Source organism: Neovison vison, chromosome 5 (genome assembly GCF_020171115.1).
Source record: "Neovison vison isolate M4711 chromosome 5, ASM_NN_V1, whole genome shotgun sequence".
NCBI lineage: Eukaryota > Metazoa > Chordata > Mammalia > Carnivora > Mustelidae > Neogale > Neogale vison.
In genome coordinates, this window is record NC_058095.1 from 103,025,070 (window position 1) to 103,043,999 (window position 18,930).

General features: G+C 41.1%; 1 protein-coding gene across 1 annotated transcript; it reads left to right on the forward strand.

The window, feature by feature from the left end:
• Positions 1-474: 474 nt before the first annotated feature.
• Positions 475-18,487, forward strand: LOC122907436 (m-AAA protease-interacting protein 1, mitochondrial-like). Its single transcript, XM_044250297.1, is given in 2 exon segments — positions 475-560; positions 17,718-18,487. Coding segments are annotated over 2 exon segments (771 nt in total). The 3' UTR covers positions 18,403-18,487.
• Positions 18,488-18,930: the final 443 nt, after the last annotated feature.

Here is an 18,930-nt window from a genome sequence, read left to right on the forward strand (position 1 = left end):
CCTCCTACTTCTCCTTTTCCCCTCCTTCTTTCCTTCTGTCCTTCCTTCCTTCCTTCCTTCCAAATTAAGAGCACAGATGAGACTAGTACTGCCTCTGGGCATTTATCTCATCCAGGTAGAGAGAAGCACACTGCAAAGCCTCTTGTAGCGAGAAGGAGCTGGGCTTGTTGAGGGACTAGGAAGCAAGCCAGTAGGACTGGATGTAGTGAGAGAGGGGCCAACGAGCTAAACCGGACAATCACATGGGCTTTGTGACCTTGGAAAAGCTTATGACTTAATAAAGAGTGCCATGGGAAACAAGTGGTGGCTTAATCAGGGAGTGATTCAATCTGATTTATATTCCTAAAGGTTTCATCTAACTACTCTATGGGGGAACAGACTGCAGGGACAAGGGAGGGACTGTGAGATCAATTCAGAGGCTACTTTGGTGCTCAAGCAAGAGATGATGGTGGCTAAAGGCTAAGATGATCCGTAATGGTGACAAGAAAGTGGCCTCGTTCTGGACACATTTTGAAAGTAAAGCTAAAAGATATTGATAATTTCTTGGAACTGGGAGTGAGGTAGGAATAAAGGAAAAAGGGAAACCCAAGATGATCTCCAGTTTTCTACCTGAAGAAGTAGTAAATAATTGTGCCATTTCCAAAGATGAAAAAGACTGGGATAGAGACTTGAGCAATGATAATCAAGTCATTAGGTATTTATATTAGAGATGTCTAGTGGATAAATGGATACATTAAACACACACACACATTTGTGGAAATTTGTTACAGCAGACACAGAATTAATACAAACTTGTAACACATTACAACACATTACAGGGTTCTTTAGTGGTTTTCGATGGTGGCTTAAAATATCTATTCTCACATAGTTCTGGAAACCAGAATTCCCAAATCAGTTTCACTAAGTTGAAATTAAGCTACCATGCTGCCTCTAGAAGCTCTGGGGGAGAATCTTTAACTTGCTTCTTCCAGCATCTGATGACTAGCATTACATAGCCTGTGGTCAGTCCCTACGTGGTCTAATCTTCTTCTGCCTCTCTCCTACAAGAAGGTCTGTGATTGCATTTAGGGGCCACCTGGATAATCCAGGTTAATCTCCCATCTCAAAACTGGTAATTTAAGTCACATCTGCCAAGTCCATTTTTGCCGTATCAGGTTAAATTCATTGTTATGAGGATTAGAATTTAGGTATCTTTGGTTGGGGGGAGGGGTGGCATAGGGAATGCACACACACAGTTATTTCACATACATAAATACACTCAGGGAAATAGTTCCTGGCCTCCTAGAGTAAGACTATACTTCCCATCTAGCTCAGAGAATTTTCTTCATGGATGGCCAACCCAGATATGTCCTCCATCTGTTACGGAATTCTCTGGCTTTCAAAGTTTTTGCCCCTGGTCTTTGGTTCCACCTTGTTTGGTTTCCTTAAAGTAAGTATTTCATATTTGAATATACATCATTATATAATCAACTTTTGCTGTCTAGTTCACTGCTATACTCCAGTGCCTAGAAGGTTCCTGGCATGAAGTAGGTGCTCAATGAGCATTAGTTCATTAAATGAATGAATGAGGAGATGGCAGTGAATAAGCAGATTTGAATTTGATATTTCAGTGCATGTAATTTTAATGTCTTGGGAATTGAATCTATCAGGGGATGCTGGGTTCCTTTACTTATGATTCAGTTAGTGTCTAACCATACACGGCTTTGAAGACAGTTGCTCCTGTTCTCTGGAACCTGGCCATATTAAATTAATTCATCAAGTGCCCAGCAATTGATTCCTTGTAATCTCATATTTCCAAGTGAGCCAATCCATTTTTGGGTGCACTAAATTACTATTTCCTGTTGGAAGTGTCCCTCCAATCCCTGCATCTTTGCAGCATAAGACGAATGGGAAATTCTTGATTGCAATGACGAATCAAATGCTGCCTAACTGCCATTATTCACTCCCTTTCATGGGTTCTTTGATGACCTTTGATCCTTTAGGTCACATTTCATTCTGGAAGGAAGTATTCTTCTCAAATGCTTCAGTTACATGTACATTCACAGTGCTAATTGAGCTGGTTTTCTTTTTTTTCCTTTCAATCACACTTTTACAGTAACAATAACAAACAAAAATTCATCAGAGAGACAGAGAGTTACTTGTTTAGCATGCTTTGTAATTTTTTGGCCACTCTGAAAAACATTCATTTTATAACTAAACGCATCAAACTGTGAGACTAGGAAAGGGGTATGATAACTCCTGGGCACTTCTGTGTCAAATGTGATCTTGAACTGAAAATAAAAATCCAGGGAAGCACCTAACAAAATAAGGAAATTGATGCCTTCTGGTGGAAAATGAAATTTAACATACATCTTAGAATTTTCAAATTATGCCTCTGGGAATAAACAATTTGGCCACCCAAATAGGCAAATTGTTTCTGAATTGCTTTCAAACTTGGGGGCACATTCAGGCATCATAGTAGACATACAAATAAGTGTATCTGCACCGATATTCATAAATCATTCGTTCAAGTAAAATGCCAATGTGTGTTAAGAAAAGAGAATTACTTAAAAAATTATTAGCCCACTATAGAAATTAATAATACATATTCAGTGTTAGCACCAGGATCTTTTAAAATACAGCATCCAAAAATAGATAAACAGAAAAAGAAACTGACCAACTAGGGCCAAATGAATGTCTTGGTAATGAAGGAGGAAGGGAACTGTGGGAAAGAAAGAATTCTTCAAATGAATGGTAATTGGACTTGTTGCATCGTTACCTTAAGAGTATCTTCAAAAGCAGAAATATGGTCTTCAGTGACAGCGGCAGCAGCCGCAGCATTGAAAACCACTAAGAACTCTGTATCTTAATTTATTTATTTGACAGACAGAGATCATAGAGGCAGGTGGAGGGGTGGGGAGGCAGGCTCCTTGCTGAGCAGAGAGCCCCATGCGGGGCTCGATCCCAGGGTCCTGGGATCATGACTGGAGTCGAAGGCAGGGGCTTTAACCCACTGAGCCACTCAGGCGCCCCCAAGAACTCTGTATCTTAATAAAAAAAAAGCATGGCACCATTAAAAGAGAATTTCATCTTTTTTTTTTTTTTTTGGAGCTAATGTTTTAAAAGGAAGTCACTCTGAAATGTCTGCACGAGTGAAGAGCATACTGATATCTCCCAAAGTAAAAGCCATACTGGCTTAAAAGGATTATAGAAATTCTCACCTCAAAAACAAATCCTGAATGGGAATTCTCTGCACGATCTTCTCAACTTTGCTGCTAATCTAAAACATCTAAAAATAAAGTGTATTTTTAAAAGGACTTTAGATTCTATGCATGTTGGAGGTGATTGAAATTGGGTGGAATTTGCCAGGGTAAATATTACAGAAGGGCATGAAGAATGACAAGAATGTCTTTGGGTCCTCACCTACGTGATCCATTAGAGCCTTATGGAGAAAAGCAGGACTTCCACAGCAGTTTGAAGGAAATGCGGAACCAGGATGGTTGGTGAGGGATGAAGTCGTAGCCCTGTGGCTTACTTTGAAAGAAGAATCACGGGTAGGGTGAGGAGCCTGGAAGACGGAGCTTCTGCAGGCATGAGGCAAAAATAACATAAAGATCAGAGAAGAGGGACACCTGGGTGGCTCAGTTGGTTAAGCAGCTGCCTTCAGCTCAGGTCATGATACCAGCGTACTGGGATGGAGTTCCACATTGGGCTCCTTGCTCGGCAGGGAGCCTGCTTCTCCCTCTGCCTCTGCCTGCCATTCTGTCTGCCTGTGCTCTCTCTCTCTCTGACAAATAAATAAAATCTTAAAAAAAAAAAAAAAAAAAAGATCAGAGAAGAGACCACTAAGTAAAGGAAACTGGCTCCTTAATAACCAACAGCGGCATTTTGGACTCAGTAAATCATTATCAAGTTTGCATGCTCTGAACTATCGCATTATAATTGGTGAAATAAGTAAAAATCTATTTTCTTTTTAATTACAAGAGAATGAGGGGCCTTAACATTTCTGATTTTCTTGAGCTTCTGAACAGTTTGACTAGTTTAAGTTAAAAAAAAACAAAAAACAAAAACAAAAACTTTGGCAGGCAGTCAAAACATGGTATACTGCTTTGTTACCATTCTTGTGGAAAGTAACCCAGAAGGGGAGAAAGGCATCCTGCCATGTGGGTCAGCTTGCAGCTTGTGAAACCACACCAACCTTGAGCCCTGCCACCCACGGTCACTGCTCAGATGGACCCTGTCTTTTTGCTTATACCTTAACAGCTCGTTCGTGGACACCAGACGTAACTAACCAGTTTTGACCAGCTTTAAGTAGAGAATGCGGAGGAGAGGGAAATTGAAGTCTAAGGTATTACTGAGCTCCAAATTATATTACTATTCAACAGGAATCTTTTGGTGGTCCACTGGTTTTTAAAGTTCCCTTCTTAATCGTAAGATGCTTTTTGTGAATTAAATATATATAATCCCAAATATAAAATTGATAAGGCAGAGCTGATTGACATGGGAATGTGGAAGGGGCCTAGAAACCCAAGAGCTTCGTGTCACCCTCTCTCTAACCTAAGGGTACTTCATAGAACACGAGAGCTGAAAAGCGCCCCTACATCTGGTTCCCAGAAATGTGCAATGAGTTGTCCAAGGTGGGTCGTAGCAGTCAGGGCTGGGTGCAGACCTGCTTCTCCTGGGTTGTTTTCCCCACCACATTACTCCTATTATCTCTCTAGCAACCCTTTGTTAGAAGCCCTCCACACACCTGAGGTGAAGGATGTGTTCACTAACCTTATTGTGGTAAACATTTCACAATATGTATACGTAGAAAATCATCATATTTCATGACTGATATTTACATAGTGTTATATGCCAATTATATCTCAGTAAAGCTGGGGAAAAAAATTAAAAAAAATAAAAAGGAAAAAGAAACCCTTCCCAGTGCCCCTTTTAGAAAAACAGACTGGGAGAACACAAGGTACGACGGCCCTGGGGGAGACACAGCAGACTATGAACACCCCGGTGGAAAAAACCCTCCATGCCCCCACACACCTGCCCCTGAGCTCCTTGACAATGAAGCCAAAACCTCCTTCGGGATGTGTTTTCTAGAGGACATGAAGAGGCCCTGCCCGGGAGAGGGTTCTTCGCAGGCATTCCCTCCTGCTGGGGCCCTTTAGGGCAACTTGAATCTGCTGGCTGTCCAAGGTCACAGTGAACCCTCTGAGAGACCCTTTGATTTAACGCATAAGGGAATTCCCACTGCTGATAAAATATTTTTATATTTTATCATTTTCCTGCAGCTAGCAGCTTTTGGCATGCAGGCTATTTTTATGAACGTTATAAGTAAATATTATGGGGTCAGTCACAGAGATGAACATGGACCCACAAGCCTGGGGCTGGAAGATATTAGGCTTCACTGGAAAAAAAAGTGGGAATAAAAAAGGAATATTTTGAGGATTTGAAAGGACTTGCAAAGCATTGCAACTGTGTCTCCAAAATCCAGAGTTAATGTAATTAAACCGATAGAAGCAAATTGATCTTAAGTGATATATCTAGATATCTAAGAGATCGAATTCATATTATTTCGAATTTGTGGCATTTATTAGATGGGAGTAAGCAAGGTTACACTTTGATAGTAACAACCATGAGTTTTGTTTTCCAGACAAAATTAGACCTTTCCAGAATCTTCCACAAAGCACAACAGACAGATTCCTAAGAAGCCAAGCCACTGCTCAGAGTTTCCAGGGGCCACAGGCCACTCTTGGTCCAAATGTCCCCTTGGAAAATACGAGAAAGAAAACATCAAGTGTGGGCTCCAGCGGTGCTATGCTCCAGTGCCCTCTTGAGTGTGAAGTCTCCGTGATATGCTTGGAAGCTGATGTCACAAATATCCTCCTTGACACAGGGTGACTCATTGCAGGAACTATATTTTTTCCTGGGAAACCACTAACCCTCTGTGCCTGTTTCCCAGGCACCCCCCCACCCCCACCCCCCCACCCCGCCTGGAAATCCCCAGGGAATCCATGCGTAGTGTCTGGGTCGGAGGCTCCAGAATGGCAGCTCCTTCCGGATGCTTCCCCAGACAGTCTTTCTCAGTTTCCTCTCTGCTCCCCTTGTCTCTGGCACAGGGCAGGAGGAACGGGAGGAGGGGCTCTACCATCATCTTGGGTATGCCTTGCTGCTTGAGCTTGACCCTCTCACTCTTTGTGCACCTACTGTCCTGGTGCTTTGCCATTTGCCCCTCGGTCACCCCGGTCCACTTCAAGTCCAAACCATGTCACCATCTTTCATACCGTTCACTGGCATCTTTTAAATGTAAGAGCTCAGCCTAACCCCAGATCATGAACAACGTCTCAGTGCCAGGCATCCAGCAATAAATAGATTGGCAGGAAGGAAGGAAAGAGGGGAGAAAGGAGGAAAAGGGGAAAAGAGAGAGGAGAGAAGGGAAGGTGGGAGGAATCCGCCCAGAGCACAGCGTGTAATCCTCCTGGGGGTTTGGAAACACCTGGTGAGCATCCTGATTGAAGCCTGGACCCCGAGACAGCTGAGGTCAGAAGCCACCGCCCATGAGGCAGTGTCATGGAAGCAAGATGTCTGAAATGGCCTGGAAGGAAGGAAAGAGTTGACGGGTCGGATAAACTATGAACTGGGCTGACTTGCCAGGAGAATGAATGGTGTGAAGAATGCCAGCCCAGCTCCAGGGAGGAAGATGTGCCAAAACTCCTGCCACGATCCACGGCTCAGATCTCCATGGTCCTTCCCGGGATCCTCTGTCAACCCCATCTGAGTGGGGCATCCTCTCAATCTCATCCAAATGGGATAAAAGCCTTCTGGAGTCTAGGTATGATGGTGTCTTCTACTTCCTTTTTGCCTGCCTGGCCTGCGTCAGAAACATCAGGAAGAGTTTGCTGTCTGTCGTGGAGCCAGTCTCTGCCCACACTGGTGAAGAATGTTCTCACCCCTCCCCCACCCCCGTGGCTGCCAGCCGTCTTCAACAACACCCACACTTACCCCAAGAGCTGAGTTTTAAGAGCTGCAAAAGAGACTCACAGAAAGAGATTGCCAGCCCTCTAGAAACTACTGTAGAATATGGTACAGTTGTTTCCTCTGCTTGGAAACCGAGGTACCAACTGACCATGTGTGTTTAGGTCCTCCTTGGAGAAGCTCTGGTGGGGTTTTAAGAGAGGCTCTTCTGAGAATGTGGGAAGGGAACCTACTAAGGGACATACTTCAGCTGCAGGAAATGAGACTTTCTTGACTTTCCAGGGAAATCCTTCAAGGCTAGGAAATAGCTAGGGAGGGAATGGATACAAAGACAGACAGATGATGAGGATACACAGGCAAACCCTGTGTATTTAAAGGCAGGTTTTATTGTCTCAATATACAAAGTAGATCTTTGATGATAATTATAATATTTAATAAGATGAAATACTAAGTGCCAGGCAATGTGAACCTCTTCTCTCGCTCCTTACAAGAAGCCTATTAACTAGATTCTTATACTATCTCTGTTTTACAGAAGGGGAAACTGAGGCTGGCAGAAGTGAAGCAAAATGCTCGAGGCCACGCAGCTGGTAGATGGCAGAACTCGAATTTTTTTATATGTTTCTAGTTATTGTTCTCTTTTCTTTGTACTTGGGGCCGCACATATACATACACTAACTGGGTAAGTCCTATTAAGTAACTCTTGTTTCAAGATGAAAACCAGTAATTGCTTTTTTTCCTCCTCCAGACTGAAGAGTGTTTGGGGCTTGTATCTGCAGTGACTCGCTCTGGGGCAGGTTTGCTTACATACTGCATTTTGTCATGTGACAAAGTGACAAGACCCCTGTCCCCACCTTCCAAATCCATCCGCCAGGCCCCACACCACGGACACTACGTACTCATAGAGATTTGCCCTTTCCAGTGGGTCTGGAATCCTGGAGTAAAATCTCTAGCGGCTGCCAACTGACTTAATATGGGCAAGCCACGGTCCTCCATTTTCTGTTTGTCCCCGAAGATTCTGCAGGGCTTCTGGCCTACGGCTTCCAACTCAAGAACCATTTTCCAGAGCGAGGAAATTCTGATCATGGAATTCTCGAACTGTCTTCCCCCTGGACTCCACTGTGCTTTTTTGCGTTTGTGCAGGACATTTTTGCAGGGAGGGGCTGGAAGGAAGGTAAGGTTTTGCTCACCAGTTTCTCTGGACTCTACTTCTCTTTTCTGGGCTCTGGGCAAACAAGGCTGCATGTAAGGCTCAAGCCTGGTGTCTCTGCATAGCTAACCCCCGTCTCTCAAGATGAAGGCTGCTCTCAGTATCTCGACAACACCCATTCTGTGGCACTGAGAGAAGGTTCACGAAAAGAAAGGCATATTTCTTCAAACTCTAATTTCTTTTTTTTTTAATTTTTTAAAGATTATTATTTATTTATTTGACAGACAGAGATCACAAGTAGGCAGAAAGGCAGGCAGAAGGAGAGGAAGGGAAACAGGCTCCTCACTGAGCAGAGAGCCTGATGCGGGGCTGGATCCCAGGACCCTGGGACCATGACCTGAGCCGAAGGAAGCCACTCAGGCGCCCCTTCAAACTCTAATTTCTTAACACAAGTAATTGGATTGCAGAGTTTCTTCCTATAGTGGGAGTTACAGAGAAACCGAAGCCCCGCGTAGCAACAGTATTATCCTGTCCTAGCCCAGTGTTTCCACTTTCAAAATGTGCTAAAACAATAATAATAATAGAGCTATTCCAAATATGCCAAATCTAAAAAACCTGCACTCCCAGACTCCACTATTGTGACTGTTTCTAGCTGATATTTTATAATCTTATCACTTGGAGCCACACATCCACATACCACCCTGGGTTATTTATGAAGATAAATCTTCTGCTGAGATCAAACTTGACAATTATTTTTTGCTTTGTCTAAATTTATTTTTGCTGCCTTGAAAAAAAAAAGATTTTGAAAATATTTTCCAGCGGGTTTATTTGTTTAAAGAGGATTTTGGTAAAGAAATTAACTCTGAACAAAAAAATATCTTTTGGGTTGTCAGCTACCAACTACCACATATTTGGAATATCTTGAATTATCCAGGAACTCACAACTCTGTTTTAGGATTATTTGCAACCTTGGCTTTGTTACTACGTTTCGATGTTTTCAAAGTTTGTCCAAAAATATAGCTGCAACAATTAATTTCTGGCTCCTTGTGAGCATGGGCTTACTAGCTAATTGAACTTTGCATTACCCATAATTTATGAGTTTTGAGTTCCTCATCTCTGAAGTAGAAATAATAATACCTACTGTATAGAAATTGCTGTGAGAATTAAAAGACTTCATATAGGTGAAATAATGATTACCCACCACACAGTAAGTCTCACTAAAGGGTAGCTTGAAAATAACATCTGAAGAGTGAAGCTTAAAATTAATTAGGTGACAACAATTTGTGGCCACGTCTTCTGTCCCCACAAGCCTGCATGCTCTGGAGCGGTGGGCAGTGGCTCCACAGACCTTCACCCTTCCCCAGTGTTCAGACTACTAGTCCTGACACACAGCAGTCTCTTCGTGAATCTTGGTAGAATGAAAATCATCTGAGTCTCAGCCTGCCATGATCTTCAATGCATTGACAAGCAGTCGTGTATAGTTGTCTATATTTAGAAAGGAATTATTTTCTCTAAACACATTTTTAAAAATTTAACTCTAATTGTAAAGATCCTGTTTTTGTTTTCATCTTCTACTTAAGAAACTGAAGCTGAAATTCTAATGTGAATTCAGTAAATTAGCGTTAAATAAGTTCACACCTAAAATAAGTCAGCAGATAAATGATGTCATCGGCTTTTCCGGGGAGAGGTATAATCCAGACAACTTGGGAGAACAGCAGGAATTTGTTATTTGCTTTGGGGCTTGTCTCAGAAACAATGAGCTACGGTCTGGACAACGAAGAAAAGATTCAACCTCAGGCGGGAATGCATTGATCACTCTACCAGGAGGAGGCCAAGGTCATGAAGCCACCTGCTTGAAAGCGTCATTTAAAAACACACTGGGCTTGAACATGTTGCTTTTGCTCCATAAGGAATATATTTCCCAGCTTTTCATCTAATAAGCCTTTTGTACCCTTTAAATTAAAAAAAAAAAAAGTGTATCGGCAAATGCTCCAAACTAATACACAAATATTATTTGGGGCTATTGCAATATTCTAAACATATTTGGTTCAGACGCAAATTTTGTGTGTATGTGTGTGTGTTTAAAGCAAACTTCATAGGACTGTATCAATATTAGTCCAACAGCTATTTCAAACGCCCAATATATACTATGAACGGTGCAAATAAGGCTAACAGTTTGGCACAAAAGAGTACGAGGAAAATACTCAGATGCTGGAATGGAAGATCGGGGCGATGCTGTGCTTCTGAATTCAGAATATATTTTATCTTAAAGGACAGGTTGGGAAATACGTTGACCTGAAATGAAAAGCAACATTAAGTATTGGCTCCCTGGAGAGCCACGATGGAAGGTTTCCCAGGCTGCAAGCAGCTTTATTGGACAAGTGTGCCCTGGGAGACAGCAGTGGGAGTGACCGCCCACCTGCTGAGTATTTGTCATTCTTTGTCCTGTGGTCAAAGAGTTCCTAGAGGTTCCTGGCAGAGAAAATGGCCTCCTCATCCTGTCTGAGCCCCAGAAAGGCCTTTCGATGGTGAGGAGAAAGCCTTGAGAAGGGGCAGTTCATGTATTGATCTCACCTCACGGGTAGCTCTTTTCTAGACACAGAAGACAATAGATAGCTCCCTTTGCAGTTTCCCTTGGGCGCCTGTCTTCTCAGTTTACGGGAAGGCAGGACGATGCCACTCCCGGGACAGGTTTCCTGTGATGCCACAGTGCTGCTCTGCTTTGCCTGCCTACAGAGGGAGGGCGGTCTTCTTTTCATTCACTTCTCTTGCAGGAATTGAACCGTAGATGTGTCTGCATTTCCAATTAGAAGACTGAGGCTGTGTGTTTAATAAGACACGTTTTCTGAATCCCAGGCGGAGACTCAGTCTTATAAATATTACTAAGTTGTTCAGGAAAGTGAATTCTTATCTTTTGACCCAAAGTACCCTCCAGAATCTGCTGGTATCTGAGCACATTATTCCAACATCAGAAGCATTTCTCTGAGAGAGAAATAGCAACAGTAGCGCTGTATGTCCCTCAGATTTCCAGCAGGAAACAGATGGCACTCTCCAACTGAGTAAGTGAGGGATGTTAATAAAAAAGTGAGTTACAAAGTTGTGGAAAGATCTGGGGATATGTACAAAGGATGGTGAAGGACCTTGGGGCTAAGACAGCAGAAGGTGATGGTGATTGGTAAGCTTGTCCTCCGCCCCCACCCCACCCCACCCCACCCCACCGCCCCGGTCTGAAGGGGCCTGTGTCAGTTCCAGATCTCAGGGTAGGTAGCCATAGGGAGAGGGTCACTGGAGGAGAGTGTGACATTTGATGGAAAGATGTGGCCAAATTGTGTCCACGGCAGGAAGGGAATTAAAATTCACAGCCTCCCTCTCCTCCCACTGGGGCTGAGAACCCACTGATGTGGTTTGTGCAGATCAGCCTGCCGGACACAGACTAGGACAGAGAAGGGTGGAGAGTATATCTGCAGGGCAAAGGGAAAATAACCAGCTGGGTGCAGTTTTGGTATGCAGTAAATCCACAGAAAATAACAGTGATGGGACATCCGAAAAATGTTGGACTAGGAAGCTCCAAGTTCATGCTCCTCCATATAATCATGGGGTAAAAAACCTCAAAAAACCTTTGTACAAATGGCAACCATCTTAGACCCAAGGGGTGGCAACTCATTTCCCTGTTCCACTCTTCAAACCAGTGGGAGAGAGCAGACCTTACTTGCAGATTATTATGTACATCTGTTCTAACCTGGCTGGGGATGCCTGAAGAACTGACTTGCTCTCTCATTCTCACATCATTCAGAACACAAGTAGGAAAAGCTGCAGGCTTTACTCCTAAAAGCAGCCAGAGAATACACGCACATAGACACCCTGGGCAACAGATTCTCACTGGAGGCATACAACAGACCATCGAAGGGCTGGAGGAGAAAGTGGGGTAAGACTCTCTGAGAAATCAGGAGATTCAAAAGTGTTTATATAAGGGAATCTAGAAAACCATATGCATACCCAGGGAAGACATATGCTCACAAAAATCTGGGAAGATTTTAACCTTTCACCTAGGGCTGATGCCTAGGCTGAGAGCAAGCCTAACTAAGGGAGAAGTAACCCAGCACAGAGCCCATCCGCCCAGGTTATGAGTGGGGTTTGCTCTTCCTCTCTCTCTCTCTCTCTCTCTCTCTATATATATATATATATATATATATACACACACACACACATATATAACTATCTCTATCTTGGTGTTTTCATTTGTATGTTTCAGCTCCTGGCATAAGAAAATCTCTATCAAATTGTGTTAGCTCAACACAAGCTCAAGTAACAGAGGCTTCAGTGAGCACATGCGGCAAAGAATAGACTTTGCAAAAATAGTCTGGAAAAGTCTCAAAACGAATGGACGATCACAGTCTCCAAAAATCAAAAAAAGCAAGCTTTGGGAAAAGGGAGAAATCTAATTTCCAGAATTACCATATTATAATAATATAATGCCCAATTTTTGATGATGGCGACAGCAACAACAAACCCAGGAAAATATGGCTTATTGAAGGGACAAAATAAATGGGCAGAAACTGTCCCCAAGAAGGCTGACAATGGACTTACTAGGCAAAGAGTAAATCAATTATTTTTCTTTTTTTATGTAGTCTCCACACCCAGTGTGGAGTTCCAACATGGAACTTGAACTTACAACCCTGAGATAGAGACCTGAGTTGAGCTCAAGAGTCAAACGTTTAACTGACTAAGCCACCCAGGTGCCCCAACAACTCTTTTGAATATGCTTTAAGTGCCAAAGGAAAGCATGGAAATCAGGAACATAATATATTTAAAAAATGAGAACATCAACATAGAGATAAGAATTGTAAAAGGGAAATAAACAAATTCTGAGTGAAGAAATGTAATAACTGAAATAGAAATTTTACTTAGTGGGCTGCAACAGCAGAGATGAGCAGGCAAAAGAAAAAATCAGAGAATTGGAAGATAGGATATCTGAAATTCTCAAGTCTGGGAGCAGAAGACAAAGAATAAAGAAGTGAACTGAATCTAAGAAACTTAAAGGATACCATCAAAAGAACCAATACTGGCAGTGTAGGTTCAGCCTCAGACTGCTGCAAGAAAGTGAATATCTCAATAAAGTGAGCCAAATGAATGTTTTGTTTTCCTATTGTATATGAAAGTTACATGTATACTACACTGTAACCTGTTAAATGTGCAATAAATTATGTCTAGAAAAACAATATATATTTCTGAGTTAAAAAATATTTTATTACTAAATGCTAACCATCATCTGAGCTTGTAGTAAGTAGTAATCTTACTTTGATATTAATGGTTGCTGACTGATCAGGGTGGTGAAGTCAGGCTAACTGTGGAAACCTCTTAAAATAAGACAGCACTGAAGTATGCCACATCAATTGACTAGCATTTTACTCACATTAGAACTTCTTTCAGGGTTCCTGGGTGGCTCAGTCAGTTAAACATCTGCCTTTGGCTTAGGTCATGATCCTAGGGTCTTGGGATCGAGCCCCCCATCAGGTTCCTTGTTCAGCGGGGAGCCTGCTTCTCCCTCTGCCTGCTGCTCCCTGCTTGTGTGCTCTCTCTCTGACAAAAAAGTAAATAAAATCTAAAAAAAAAAAGAAGAAGAAGAAGAAGAAAGAAAGAAAGAAAGAAAAGAACCTCTTTTGCACTTGGAGTCAATCCACTCAAAACCTGCCACTGTTTTTACCAATTAATTTTATGTAAAGTCTAAATCCTTTGTTGTCGTTTCAATAATCTTCACAGCATCTTCACCAGGAGAAGTTTCTATATCAATAACCATTTTTTTTTTGCTCATCCATAAGAATCAACTCTTCATCTGTTAATATTTTACCATGAGATTCCAGCAATTCAGTCATGTCTTGAGGGTCCACTCCTAATTCCAGTTTTCTTGCTATTTCCTCCAAATCTGTAGTAAGAATAAATACAGTCAGTATTCATTAGTTAAGTTTTCTAACTTATGAAAGTATGGTTTTGTGGCTCCTTAAAACTCACAAATAGTAACATCACTGATCACAGATCACCATAACAAATACAGTAATAATGCAAAAGTTTGAATTACCAAAAGTGTGATAATTATTAAAATGTGACAGAGACATGAAGTGACCAAATGCTTTTGGAAAAATGGTGTCACAAACCTTCAATTTGTAAAAATTGCAGTGCCTGTGAAGCAAAATAAAGTGAAGTGCAATAAACAAGGGGAAAAAAAAAAGAAAGAAACCCGTATGTAAGTTATGGGAATCCCAGAAGAAGAAAGAAAGTGGTGAAGAGTTTATCTGAAGAAATCATAGCTGAAAACCCCTGGATTTCATGAAATACATGAATATACAAATCCAAGAAGCTCAATGAACTTCAAGTAGGATAACCAAAAAGAGATATAGGTTGGGACACATAATCAAACCATCAAAAGCCAATATCAGAAGGAACCTTGAAATCAACAAGAGTGAAGCAGATCATCATGTACAGGTGATCCTTGATAATATGATTCCCTAATTTCTCAGCAGTACTCTTGGAAAACAGAAGACAGTGGGATGATATATTTTGTAAGTGTTGAAGGAAAAAGAAAACAGAATTCTGATAGAGAAATTAAGACATTTCCAGAAAAAGGCAAAAGCTGAGAGAGTTTATTGCTACTAAACTTGCTCTATAATGAATGTTAAAGGAAGGCTTTCTCAGATGAGGGTTTTTCCAATACCACCATGGCTTTCTCAGATGAGGGTTTTTCCAATACCACCACATAATTAACTTAGTTCTGACACTATCTACATGAAGATCATGTCAGGGGCAAGAGGTTAAATGCTCCATCCTATAAGACTACCCCCGACTTTCCCACTTAGATATCAATCCCAAGTCCAGTTTGTCACCTATGCTTCTGACTGATCAGATGTTCCCATGATCCCTGCTTGGGTTTCATTAAGTTACTGGCATAGCTCACAGAACCTAGGGACACATTTTACTTTCTAGAGTACTGGTTTATTATAAGAGGATAAAACTCAAGAATATGCAGATAGAAGATATGCATAGGACATGGTCAGGGGCACAAAGCTTCCATCCTCTCTGAGTACCTTCCCATGGTCACCAACCCAGAAATTCTCTGAATTCATCCTTGAGGCTTTTATGGATGCTTCATTACATAGGCATGGTTGATGAAATCACTGGCCATTTATTCAACTTCCAGGCCCTTTCCCTCTCATAAGGTCGAAGGATGAGCCTGAAAATTCAGATCCTTTAATCACATGATTGGTTTTCCTGGCTACCAGTCCCCATACTTGGGTTATATAAGGACTTTCCAAAAACCATCACATTAACACAATGAAAGACACCTTTATCACTTAAGAAATTCCATTGGTTTGGGGAGCTTTGTGCCAGGAATGAGTGAAAACCAAATATGTATTTCTTATTATAAATCATAACATCATACCTTCAAATAGAAATGAAAGAATCTTGAGAGTAAGATAACTCAAACACAGATGAACATACAATGACCTCTGGTTAAAGAATATATATATAAGAAAATATAAAAGCCAGTGTTATTATAATTTTGGATATAACTCCACTTTTTAAAAAAAATTTTTTGTAAACATATATTTTTATCCCCAGGTCTGTGAATCGCCAGGTTTACACACTTCACAGCACTCACCAAAGCACATACCCTCCCCAATGTCCATAACCCCACCCCCCCTTATCCCAACTCCCCTCCCCCCAGCAACCCTCAGTTTGTTTTTTGAGATTAAGAGTCACTTATGGTTTGTCTCCCTCCCAATCCCATCTTGTTTCATTTAATCTTCTCCTACCCCCTTAAGCCCCCATGTTGCATCACCACTTCCTCATATCAGGGAGATCATATGATAGTTGTCTTTCTCCGCTTGACTTATTTTGCTAAGCATGATACACTCTAGTTCCATTCACGTTGTTGCAAATGGCAAGATTTCATTTCTTTTGATGGCTGCATAGTACTCCATTGTGTATATATACCACATCTTCTTGATCCATTCATCTGTGGATGGACATCTAGGTTCTTTCCATAGTTTGTTTATAGCAGCAATGTCCACAATAGCCATTCAGGTGCACGTGCCCCTTGGGATCACTACGTTTGTATCTTTAGGGTAAATACCCAGTAGTGCAATTGCTGTGTCATAGGGCAGTTCTATTTTCAACATTTTGAGGAACCTCCATGTTGTTTTCCAGAGTGGTTGCACCAGCTTGCATTCCCACCAACAGTGTAGGAGGGTTCCCCTTTCTCCACATCCTCGCCAGCATCTGTCATTTCCTGACTTGTTAATTTTAGCTGTTCTGACTGGTGTGAGGTGATATCTCACTGTGGTTTTGATTTGTATTTCCCTGATGCCGAGTGATATGGAGCACTTTTTCATGTGTCTGTTGACCATCTGGATGTCTTCTTTGCAGAAATGTCTGTTCATGTCCTCTGCCCATTTCTTGATTGGATTATTTGTTCTTTGGGTGTTGAGTTTGCTAAGTTCTTTATAGATTTTGGACACTAGCCCTTCATCTGATATGTCATTTACAAATATCTTCTCCCATTCTGTCAGTTGTCTTTTGGTTTTTTTAACTGTTTCCTTTGCTGTGCAAAAGCTTTTGATCTTGATAAAATCCCAATAGTTCATTTTAGCCCTTGCTTCCCTCGCCTTTAACTCCACTTTTAATTTAACTTCACTTCAAGATTTATGGGACAAATGCATACAGTGTAATTATAAATCTATGTAACTGGGTGTATAGTGTATACAGATGTAATTTGTGACATTAATAGCATAAGGGGGTGGAATTGTTATAGGAGTAGGGTTTTATGTGATTGAATTTAAGTTGGAATCAGTTTGAATTAGATTGTTATAACTTTAAGAGTGTTATATGTAATCATCATAATAACAACAAAGAAAATATATATAGAATATACAAAAAAGGAAATGAAAAGGGAACCAAAATGTTTCTCTACGAAAATGAAACATAGAAAAAGATAGTAATGGAGGAAATAAGGGACAGAAAATAATATAAGATGTATAGAAAACAACAAAAAATGGCAAAGTAAGTCCTAACTTCTCAGTAATTATTTCATGTGTAAATGGACTAACCTCTCCAATCAAAAGACATTGGTTGGCAGAATAGATTTTTAAAAACTGAACTATTGGCTGTCAACATGAGACTTACTTTAGCTCTGAAGTCAGAATTAGGTTGGGAGTTAAATGATGAAAAAGATATTTCATGCAATTAGTAACCAGAAGAGTGCTGGAATGGCTAATAGTAAACCAAATAGACTTTGGGTTCCAAAATGTATCAAGCAACATTCATAGAATTTAAGGGAAGAAGTAGCTTAAGATAACAGTAGGAGACTTTCAAAAATGCCTACAACAACCAGGCAGAAGATCAATAAGAAAACAGTGGACTTGAACAGTACTATTAACCAACTGGAATTACAAAACATACATAGAACACTAGAACACTCTACCCAATAACAGTGGAACACACAGTTTTCTCAATTGCACATGAAACATTCTCCAGAATAGACTCTGTGTAAGACCACAGGATAAATCTTAATACATTTTAATAGATTAAAATCATATGAAGTTTCTTTTCAGATCATAATGGAATGAAGCCAGAAATCAATAACAGAAGGAAAACTAGAAAACCCGCAAATAATTAAACAATGTACTTCCCTCTCGGTCTTCCCTGTCTACCCTCGGCGTCGCTACAGCGTGGAGGAGCAGCCCCAGCAGCGCCAGAAAACCAAGATGATCATTCTGGGCTTCTCCAACCCCATCAACTGGGTTCAGACTCGAATTTAAGCCTTCCTAATCTGGGCCTATTTTGACCAAGAGTTCAGCATCACCGAATTCTCGGAGGGAGCGAAGCAGGCTTTTGCTCATGTGTCCAAGTTATTGTCACAGTGTAAATTTGATCTGTTGGAAGAACTTGTGGCCAAAGAGGTGCTCCATGTATTGAAGGAAAAGGTCACTTCACTACCTGACAACCATAAAAATGCCCTTGCTGCTGACATAGATGAAATTGTATACACATCAACAGGAGACATCTCCATTTACTACGACGAGAAAGGAAGGAAGTTTGTTAACATCCTGATGTGCTTTTGGTATCTAACCAGTGCTAACATCCCCAGTGAAACTTTAAGTGGAGCCAGTGTGTTCCAGGTTAAGTTGGGGGATCAGAACGTGGAAACTAAACAGCTTCTTAGTGCAAGCTATGAATTTCAGAGGGAGTTTACACAAGGAGTAAAGCCTGACTGGACCATTGCATGGATTGAACACTCAAAGTTACTAGAATGATCTTTCTTGGAAAAACCAGCTTACTGGACTTCTGGCAATTACTATGAAAAATTAAGGAAAGAAATTTTAGATGAGTTGATCTTCACTTAGTCAAGACTGTGGCTTACTTTTGTATTATTTTGAAATATTTCTTGTAGTATATCGGCATGATACAATAGAGCATTTTCCACAGATGCCACGTTCTATAAAAGAGATCAAAGTAAAAAATGTATAACAGCCCCCCCGCAAAAAAAGAATCAAAGGAGCAAATGAATCAAAGGAGATCAATCACAGGCGATTTAGAAGTGAGTTGGGGGAAATTGGAGGGGGAAACAACCCATGAGAGACTGTGGACTCTGAGAAAAAAACTGAGGGTTTTGGAGGGGAGAGAGGTGGGGGTAAGCCTGGTGGTGGATATTAAGGAGGGCACCTATTGCATGGAGCACTGGGTGTGGTGCATAAACAGTGAATTTTGGAGCACTGAAAATAAATAAAATAAAATAAAATAAAATGGAAAATAAAGAAAAAGAAAATACCTTGAGACAAATG